The sequence below is a fragment of the Anabas testudineus genome, chromosome 4 (genome assembly GCF_900324465.2).
Source record: "Anabas testudineus chromosome 4, fAnaTes1.2, whole genome shotgun sequence".
Taxonomy (NCBI): domain Eukaryota; kingdom Metazoa; phylum Chordata; class Actinopteri; order Anabantiformes; family Anabantidae; genus Anabas; species Anabas testudineus.
Window position 1 is genome coordinate 8977629 of NC_046613.1, and position 11530 is coordinate 8989158.

Below are 11530 nucleotides of genomic sequence, written 5' to 3' on the forward strand. Positions count from 1 at the left end.
CTAGGCATGATGGGTGCATCACTTCACTCGCCTCTCTCCTTACCCTGATGCTCCCATCACTCTGGAACAGGGTAAATCTGGACACACATCAGACCACATGACCTTCTTCCATCGGACAGCTCTTAAACCAGTTTTAGTAGATTCATCAATCTCCTTAGATGTTTTCTTTGATTGATTCATGCCGATAATTTGACCCTTCTGAAACAGATTAACATTTTTTCCACATCTCTATTTTCCACATTTCCACATCTTGCGACATGCTTTTTTAAGAAATGAGAAGCAACTCATTCATCAGTTAGGATTAAATAACTTGTTGCCAGCTGAAAAATAACCAGCCGTACAGTAATTATCCAGTGGGAGGCTCTTACCTATTTGCTTGGTTAAATCCAGGTGGTGTTTTTTTGGGACGGGCAGTGTATTAAGGACAGTGAAAGTAACTTTCAGTGAAGAATTTTACATTTCTGAAATTATGAAAAACTGGCTTTGTTTTTCTAGAAAAACATATCTGAACAATGCTTACAGAAATATTTATTTTGTGCATTAAACAATACAACACATTTTCAGTTTTGCATAATAAATACAGTTTACAAGTTACAAAACAATGCTACCACCACAAACGGATAGGTCATGGAAATTAAATATGCCACAAGTTATGTTATAACAAACAGGGCAGAAACATAGATCACAAAGAAAAAAAGGAGGTATAAATCAAGCATTAACAAAAGCTGAGGACATGAAGAATAATATGAGAGACATAAAACAAAGTCAGACATGAATGCTGGTTTCCCTAAATGTCTTTGGACATATATAAAAGTTGTAAAGGCAACACTCCTGGTATTTGCAGGATCCTGAATAATATGTACTTTTACTTTTCTACTGACACAAAATAGGTGCATCTCACTGCATGTGACCGTTACCCTCTAGGTGATGAGTTATAACGCACACATCGAGACTCCGGTACGACAAAACAGATTATTATTGTCAGTTGCACAGTGGGGAGGAAAACGACAGTGTTGAGACACACTGTCACTGACACCTTCTCCACTGGGCTCTATACGTCTGCCCGAAAATTAGGCAGGCAGAAAATATATTGAGTTACTGTTCTGACACATGCATCAGTGAACACACACATAAAGCTAGAAAAACACATTTTTCTTGAGTCAGTGGTGCACTTTGGGTCACGAACCTTCCTCTGGCGCCTTACTGTTTCTTTTAAATCCCATTGCGTCAGTAACAGACAAACCTGTCTATGCCCGGGCCAGGAACGGATAGTAATGCTGATGGAGTCTTCTTAACGCCAGGACTGCCACTAGTTGTAATTGCAGTGCCCTTAATGTGTGCTCTCCTTGCTGGAGCTCTATTTGAGTTAAAAAAAAAAAAACAGTGCAGAAACTCAGAAAATTTCTGAAAGGGAGTTTCTGTTGCATGACATCACTGGAATAAGTGTATAAATGTATCCAAAGGCCACAACTCAACAAGTGTGGCTGCTTGTCTGTCACTTAAACAGCTTGAGACTTCAGGTAATGCTTGTTCAACACAAGAAAAATAATCATGGGTCATAATGAGTGTGAAACTGTGTAGTAAAATATTAGCAGTTAAACCTGTCATCACACTTCCAGGGAGTGAAGCTTCATTATTAGGGTATGCAGGTTCAGAAGAATCTGTATTGTTCTTCCTATGCACTGGCTTATTTTTTTACCTCACAATTACACTAAATACTAAGTCATATTACAGTAGCATCTACAGTACATACCTTGTCAAGACATCAAGAGTGTACTTTTACATTTTTATGATTTGTTTTACCCATATGGTGTATTTTTATTATAAGTCCAAATCTCAGCACAATGTTTTTCACATACTGTAATGATTCCTGAGTCCTCCTATAAGACAGCAAAACGAAGGCTTCATATGTGGCTGGATTTGAATCCAACCTGTAACCTGTTACCTGAAGTATGAGTTCTGGCATTTTAAACTAGAGATCAAATTTGAGAGCATTCGTTGTATGTTTACTCAGAAACTAGGTGCAGCAAAAGTGAACTGGCAGAGAGGTTGAGAGCTGAGATGAAGCACACTGATTGACTTTGGGAAAAAGTAGGTTTTAGTAAAAGATGTCGTGGCTACTGTAGATCTCACAGACCAAATGTGAAAAAACAAAAGGAATATGCCCGATTAGCTCTAAACTATCAAGACCCGATCACAGCTCTCTGTGTCCAGTGTGATGATCGTCTACGAATGCTAGCAAAATAAATGCTGAACAACTAATTGATGTCATGTCCTCTTCACACTGTCCTCTTAATATGGTCCTGAGTTCACAGCAATCAAAGTACAGACGGTTCTGAGAAAATAATAAAGCCTAGGGAAATTTCTGTCTTAAAAATTGCCACAGTGAGGTCTTAAAAAGGATGGAGCAGGAGTGCTGAGGTTCTTCAGCTCTTCTTAGCCATAGGAAAGGGCTGCAAGGAGAGACCACTGGAGTGTTTAACATACACAATGCCGTCCTCCAGCTTGACTTCATGCACTTGTTGCTGAAAGAGTCAAGATAGAAAACACGATGAGCTGTTTTTATAAAGCGAAGCTCGGTTTGCACTGTTTATTCCTCCAAACATGACGAAATTTAGCGTGGTGGTGGAAATTAATTAAATATTTAATGTGACACACAATATTTCTTATAATTCCTATATCCTTGTCTATATAACGTGATTTTCATGGACCACTGGTCAGCCCCCGAGATCTGCTAGACGACATGTTGAATTTTAAGATGTACAGTACATAACGCATGTATACAGTTACATATCTGATGATACATTATCATATACTGATGTATACACTTATCATATACTGCATGTATACACTTATCATTACTGATGTATACAGTTATCATATACTTGATACACTTATCTTATATACTGATGTATACACTTATCATATACTGATGTATACACTTATCATATACTGATGTATACAGTTATCATATACTGATGTATACACTTATCATATACTGATGTATACACTTATCATATACTGATGTATACACTTATCATATACTGATGTATACAGTTATCATATACTGATGTATACAGTTATCATATACTGCATGTATACACTTATCATATACTGATGTATACACTTATCATATACTGCATGTATACACTTATCATATACTGATGAATACAGTTATCATATACTGCATGTATACACTTATCATATACTGATGTATACACTTATCATATACTGATGTATACAGTTATCATATACTGATGAATACAGTTATCATATACTGCATGTATACACTTATCATATACTGCATGTATACACTTATCATATACTGATGTATACAGTTATCATATACTGCATGTATACACTTATCATATACTGATGTATACAGTTATCATATACTGATGTATACAGTTATCATATACTGCATGTATACACTTATCATATACTGATGTATACAGTTATCATATACTGCATGTATACACTTATCATATACTGCATGTATACACTTATCATATACTGATGAATACAGTTATCATATACTGCATGTATACAGTTATCATATACTGATGTATACAGTTATCATATACTGATGTATACACTTATCATATACTGTATGTATACAGTTATCATATACTGCATGTATACAGTTATCATATACTGATGAATACAGTTATCATATACTGCATGTATACACTTATCATATACTGATGTATACACTTATCATATACTGATGTATACAGTTATCATATACTGATGTATACAGTTATCATATACTGCATGTATACACTTATCATATACTGATGTATACACTTATCATATACTGATGTATACACTTATCATATACTGCATGTATACAGTTATCATATACTGATGAATACAGTTATCATATACTGCATGTATACACTTATCATATACTGATGTATACACTTATCATATACTGCATGTATACACTTATCATATACTGATGAATACAGTTATCATATACTGCATGTATCCACTTATCATATACTGATGTATACACTTATCATATACTGATGTATACACTTTGCATATACTGATGTATACACTTATCATATACTGATGTATACACTTATCATATACTGATGTATACACTTATTATATACTGATGTATACACTTATCATATACTGATGTATACACTTATCATATACGATGATACATTACTATACTGATGTATCATCATATACTGATGTATACATTATCATACAGATACACTTATCATATACTGATGTATACACTTATATATACTGCATGTATACACTTATCATATACTGATGTATACACTTATCAATACGATGTATACACTTACTATAGACTTTCATACTGCATGTATCACTTATCACTGATTAAGTACATATATGCATATACGATGTATACACTTATCATATACTGATGTATACAACTGTATACATATACTGCATGTATACAGTTATCATATACTGCATGTATACACTTATCATATACTGATGTATACACTTATCATATACTGATGTATACAGTTAACATATACTGCATGTATACAGTTATCATATACTGCATGTATACACTTATCATATACTGATGTATACAGTTATCATATACTGATGTATACACTTATCATATACTGATGTATACACTTATCATATACTGATGTATACATTTAACATATACTGCATGTATACAGTTATCATATACTGATGTATACACTTATCATATACTGATGTATACACTTATCATATACTGCATGTATACACTTATCATATACTGATGTATACACTTATCATATACTGATGTATACATTTAACATATACTGCATGTATACAGTTATCATATACTGATGTATACACTTATCATATACTGATGTATACACTTATCATATACTGCATGTATACACTTATCATTTACTGATGTATACATTTAACATATACTGATGTATACACTTATCATATACTGATGTATACATTTAACATATACTGCATGTATACAGTTATCATATACTGATGTATACACTTATCATATACTGATGTATACACTTATCATATACTGCATGTATACACTTATCATTTACTGATGTATACATTTAACATATACTGATGTATACACTTATCATATACTGCATGTATACACTTATCATATACTGATGTATACACTTATCATATACTGATGTATACAGTTATCATATACTGGTGTATACACTTATCATATACTGATGTATACAGTTATCATATACTGGTGTATACACTTATCATATACTGATGTATACACTTATCATATACTGATGTATACATTTAACATATACTGATGTATACACTTATCATATACTGATGTATACAGTTATCATATACTGATGTATACAGTTATCATATACTGGTGTATACACTTATCATATACTGATGTATACACTTATCATATACTGATGTATACACTTATCATATACTGATGTATACACTTATCATATACTGATGTATACACTTATCATATACTGCATGTATACAGTTATCATATACTGATGTATACACTTATCATATACTGATGTATACAGTTATCATATACTGATGTATACAGTTATCATATACTGATGTATACACTTATCATATACTGATGTATACACTTATCATATACTGATGTATACACTTATCATATACTGATGTATACACTTATCATATACTGATGTATACAGTTATCATATACTGATGTATACACTTATCATATACTGATGTATACACTTATCACATACTGATGTAAGAGAAATGTAGGTTGTTTTTCCACTACTATTTATTGTGTGTATTTTTGTAGGTGACTTTATCACTGACCTGTAAGGAAGTCCCTGACTTCCCAGTCCTGAGGTCGAAGTTGTAATCATGCCATGGACAGAAGACCTGCAGGACTCCATCAGCCTCCTCAATGTCCCCCTCACACAGAGGACCGCCTGGGCGACATGAAGACAAATCCCGGTTTATCCTCAAAACAAATCACTGTGGGACTGTGAGGCTGACACGGGGTGGAACTGAATAACCAGTGTGACGGGACGGGGCATGCTGCTTTGGATTTTGTACAGTTGGATGTAGGTACAGTCTGCACACTGTAGGTTATCTTTCCTATTACGCTTAATGTCCGCTACATTTATTAAAACATGTTTACAACATGAGATACATAGTACATGACTCTCCTGAAGGGTTTTATGTGGTGATGAGTTGAGGCTTTACCAGAGTGCGAACAGCGGGCATCCATGGCGAAAAACTCCCCTTTCACATAGAAGAGGCAGACGTCCGAGTCGTAGCCGAGGGAGGAGTGTATCAGACGGCAGCGCTTCTTGGAAAGCTCCGAGGCCGGGCCTATGAGTCTCCACGAAACGCCTTCCGCGTTTCCCTCCTCATCTGCGGAGCCAGAAGCCATAAAGATCGGCGAAACGACCCGTTTTTCTAATTTGCGCTTCAGCATCCGTCCATTTTTACCTTGTTCGCTCTGCGCAGTTGTTCCACATTAACCAGCAGGCCGACTGGTCCGCCGTGCGCACCGAGCCGCCTCCATCACAGCCGCAGCCAGCAGGGACACGGTCACAGCGATGGAGAGCAGGTCCCAAGCTCAGCTGCTCCGCCGGTGACCTTACATTACAGCACCACAGTTATTATTTACATACGCGGAAATAGTTAGTTAGTTATTTGTTAAAATGCAAATACACATGTGATCTAAAATAACCCCAAAGCTCAACATGCAGCAGTTTGTATGTATGTATTTACTGTGCATGCTACAGTATATGGGGAACTACACATCACTAATACATGTTTCATTATGAATGCCTCATTATGGCCAGTCTGCAGTGCAACTCTGCCAATACCCACTTTGTTTAAGGTGTCCTGGTGGCCAGCTGACTTTATTTAAAACAGAGAATATTACATTATAAAAAATATCAGACTTGCTCCCAAACTATGCAGCAAATGTAGAATATACATTTTTATTGTAGTGTGCGAAGAGTTCAAACCCATTTCTCAGTAATCAGGTAAAAAGCCTGTTAGTGTTCTTCCCTGACAGACTCCAGTGTCCTGTGCTCCAGACATGCATTTGGCTGATGTAGATATTTTTTTTTCCACGGTGCAGTTCTTTAACATTATTACAAATCATTTGTGAACTCTGTGTCTCTGTCAGTGCTTTTATATGTTGAACCCACAAATCAACTGTGTGAAACTGTCTCTTACGTCAAACACAATTCCTTTCTAATTTGCATTAGCCCACTTCAAGATTTTATAAATAGAGATACAATTTAATCTCAGATAGACCCATCTTAAACAGGCTCTCTAGTGTTTGTTAACCCCAACGAGACCCTTAAAATCTTTCAGCCATGTGTCCATGATGAATGGCTCTTAATCATCACCAGTGCATAGGACTGACCTCTTCCATATAGTTGAAGTTGAACTTCATGCCACCAATTAATTTGTCCAATTGGCTGTTTTCAAAAAACAAAACACGTAAATGATGATCTGTTATTCTTCAGCTTTTATTCACACTGTCTCCATCCCTTTATTGCGCCAGTAACACTAAGTAATGTGAGTTACTGTCTAGACTGGAGTGATGCATAACAGAGCCCACTTGTTCTGATTCCTGACTTTGCAAAAAACTGACTCATGAAAGGCTGTAGCGAGAGCGCAGAGGACAGCGGTAATTCTGTGAACGAGTGTCAGGGGAAGGAAGAAAGAGAGCTACTGTGTCTTGTCAAAAGCAAGAGCAAAAATAAATGTGAAGTCAAATCACTGTAGAGTAGGACAGGCCAGTGTAAAGAAACTGGAGATAAGTGACCGATTTCTCAAATATGTTCCCTGCTAAGATAACAGCTTAAACAGACTGACAGAAAAGGTTCTGATCATTATAATTTAGTTTACATACTTTTCCACCACATGAGGCATGTCTCCGAAAGAATATGGAATGATCTTTACTTCTGTTATGGGCTTATGTAATCATTTTATGTAATATTATCGGGGTGTGTTGTTCTAGAGTTCACATTGTAAATATTGCTCTGAATGATTTTGTATAATTATTGTTATATTTCCTAACACATTACTAAGATACAGTACTATAATTCCAAAATGTCCTGTTAAGCATTAAATAAAATGTTACAGTAATATTTTTCAATTAGTCTTGTAGTAATTTCACCTTTTTTTAAACCTAATTAACGTACTCATTTCCAAATTGCAGCTATCAACCATAATAAAATGTAATAATATGACTTTTTCTTTAGCAAGTGTGCAGCTGTTTGTCATTGTTATTGAAATGCTCCAGATAATCAGCGGTGAAACATACCGAGGATCAGGTAGGACTCTTTCAGCCTCCACTCGCACAGCAGGGTTAGATTAAAAAATCACCAATGGTATTTATTTTTAACAATGCTGCGAGTGGCACACTGAGGTTCTTACATAAATTACAGAATATCTCAGCTAAAAACGTTGTACAGTGGATAGTCTTCGAGTTTGAGGTGGGTCAGACAAACATAAACGACAGCTCTGCTTTGATATACTTAAAAGTGAGAAAACTTGCAGCTAAACAAATGAAATGAGCCGAGTTTCAATAGAGAAAAAAATAGAATTCAGAATGATGTATTGTGGAAAATGTGACTCAGCAAGCTGGATGAGATTAATAAACAAAAGTGCAGACAGTGAGAAACAGTCCAACATGATCACAGGAGTATTGCACCATCCATAAATTTCTTTGACTTCTCCTCCATAGTAATATAGTGACCACTGGACGGTGTAACTATTTGTATGGGGCAAAATTTGGTGCACAGAGAATCTGGCTCAGAGGAGACGTTAGACCGAGAGCAGAGCCCAAACTCATCCATCATAAGCTTCGTCTTGTCCACAACCCAGCAACCATCCTCAAAAGTCTCTTAACTCATCTGCCAGGGATGGATGGAAGACCTGCTTTCCAGCCAGTGTGGTTTTCATTAGACTAAAAAAATGCTTCAGCCAAACTCTAAACACCACTACTTGTGTACTTTGGTCCTCGTTCTAGTAAAGTTTGTCAATTCAAGTTCTTCTTTTTTTTGTACCAATGAAGTTATTTAAAACTCCCATCATGAGCTCATGACACTATTGTTTGCTTGATGTTTTCTACTGTGGAATATGTGTAGCCATAATGTTGGTATGGTCATGTGTGGCATTTGCATGTTCTCCCCATGTTTGTGTGGATTGTTTTTAGGGTTCTCCAGTTTCCTCTAACTGTCCAAAGCAGGTTGACTGATGATATTGACCATAGGTGTGAATGTGAGTCTGAGTGGTTGCCTCTCACTCTCATTGCAGGTTGGACTGGCTCCAGCATTTCCTCGATGCTTAACAGGAAAAGCTGTTAGGGTATCGGTTGGATAGACAGATGGATTATTGTATGAGAAACAGCACTGTCTGTCAGACTGAATCCACAGGATCAGCAGTATCATCAAACTTCAAACCCCTCATCAAAGGACCCCTTATCTACTGCATAACCACTAAACCAGAACACTCACGCAGACACATTTACATGGCAGTTTCTTTGAAACTTGTATGTTGTATGCTGCCCTTTGTTTTTAATTTCATTTGGAACCTGTGTTCTGACACAACCATGTGACACACTGTCAATTTTATGTTCAATTTAACTTGTTTTGTATAGCGCCACATTACAGTTACTTTTATTAGTAAAAAAAATTCATTAAGTCTTTGTCAGCCTGACTGCAGTGCTGAAAAGTAGCTTGGCGTTGTTCTTATTTGCCTCTATTAATGAAGAGTAATATGAGGTTTGAGCTTTACAGAGGCCTGTTTATATATTATTAAAGTGTCCTTCCAGGCTAGGCAAGATTTATCTAAATTAGTGGAACGTTACCTCCTTTCTGATGTCGGAGTAAGACTGCAATATTATCAACAAGATAGTCGACTTGTACTGGAGTAAAGTTAGAATGACTGCCTGGAATTAGTTCCTTAATTTTGTCAACAGCATTTTCAGATAAATGTCCATTGTAGTGAATCTTATTCTTAGATGAAGTAAAGTCTGGTACTGTAAATTCAAATTTTATTAATAAATGGTTGGATAAAAGAGGGTTTTGGGGAAAAACTATTTAAAGAAACAACAACAAAAAAACAAAAAAACATCCTGTTGCATCCCAGGTTTCAGTAAGACAAAATAAGTCATTTTGATAAGAAAAAACTGCAGAGACTGTAAGACTGCGACTCTACATCCTGGGCTCCACTCTGAGATGTCAGGGTTTAGGTCGTCTAATAAACCCGGTCATATTTCTAGAGAGTAGAGATGCACCATCTAATGTAGGATGGATGTCGTCTCTTCGAATCAGTCCAGGTTTTGTTTATTTAGCCACCGTTGTTTGCAGGACAACACAGCGGTTGAATGGCGACATGCGGCTAAACATGTCGTCACTGGTCAGATTGGGAAGTGGTCCAGAGAAAACTGCACAGTTTACGTTTATCATTACACTCTGGCCCCGGGGAATACACTGGACTATGGCTGCTGGAGTCTCTAACTTCAGGTTTCTCATTATAGAGCTGCCAATGATCAGAGTAGGTTTCTCAGCGGGTGTGTTGTGAACCAGATACAATATAGTCTGCACCCCGAGCAGACTCTCAGCAAAGCCACTTGAGCCTTTATGTGTACTTTTTTAATTTTGGATTTGGACAGCCCTGGGCTTGAGATCCCAGGAATATAAGACTGTAAGTGCAGTCAAGGTGGGTCATTTGGTTTGGTTGAAAAAAAAAAGCAAAACTACATAATACAGAAACATGTAACGTCCATAGAATTTGCTCTGGCTAATGTAATGTGTGATTACAGTCCTGTCCTGTCAACATTTAACATTTTGAATCCTTGTAGTCTCACATGTTAAAGACTTTACACTAATCACCTGCTTGACTCAAAACTGATGAGGGTTAAACACAGTCTATACCAAGTCTTATGTCTAATGGTTGGACAACACAATAAAAACACCCAAGTAATAAAGAAATAGCCTAAACACTGGTAGGAAGCCACACAAATCCCAAAATAAGTGCAGCAGGATATTGAATCATTTGTCAAATAGAAAACTCTGTACCCGTGAAGGGGAGGATGGAGACAACTCCACACTGTTCTGTTTAAATCTGGCTACTAGGATCTTGTTCTAAAAAGTATTCATGAGACTCTTTAACCTGTTTAGCAGTGTTTGAGGGTGCATCAGGATCTTGGAAGACAGGATCACAGATGGTAAGCAGTGTTCCTGCTACCTGGACCCATAAGATTGTCTCAGTCTTTGGGTGTTATATGCCCGTGCAGAGCAATAATCAGCCCTGATGACACAAAATGGCACCAATACAGGTTCACAATAATAAACTGTTGGCAGCATTTAATACAGTCTGAAGGCATCCCTCAGCGGTATTCAAACATAAAGCTGCCTCAGTGTTGGGAAAAAACACGGACACGAACAGACAAATTACTCCATGGACCAAATTTTGGAAACTTGCAAAAAACAGGACAAAATGCAGAGCTCATGCTGCTAAATGGAAAATAACTTGATTTGCATGGTTTAAACATGTG

The 11530-nt window shown here is 36.5% G+C and overlaps 1 protein-coding gene across 1 annotated transcript; it reads right to left on the reverse strand.

Annotated features, from left to right (window-relative positions):
• Window positions 1-521: 521 nt before the first annotated feature.
• Window positions 522-6673, reverse strand: si:ch211-212d10.2 (uncharacterized protein LOC557710 homolog). Its single transcript, XM_026343951.1, has 3 exons — window positions 6202-6673; window positions 5809-5924; window positions 522-2525 (listed from the first exon to the last, which is right to left on the reverse strand). Exons 1-3 carry the CDS (start codon window positions 6434-6436, stop codon window positions 2427-2429), a joined length of 450 nt encoding a protein of 149 aa, XP_026199736.1. The 5' UTR covers window positions 6437-6673; the 3' UTR covers window positions 522-2426.
• Window positions 6674-11530: the final 4857 nt, after the last annotated feature.

Coding starts and splice junctions, on each gene's coding strand:
- si:ch211-212d10.2 (XM_026343951.1), bottom strand. CDS start 6,436: ATGCTGAAGCGCAAATTAGAAAAACGGGTCGTTTCGCCGATCTTTATG. Junction 5,925..6,201: donor TGCCCGCTGTTCGCACTCTG/GTAAAGCCTCAA, acceptor CATGTCGCCCAG/GCGGTCCTCTGTGTGAGGGG. Junction 2,526..5,808: donor AGTCAGGGACTTCCTTACAG/GTCAGTGATAAA, acceptor TGACTCTTTCAG/CAACAAGTGCATGAAGTCAA.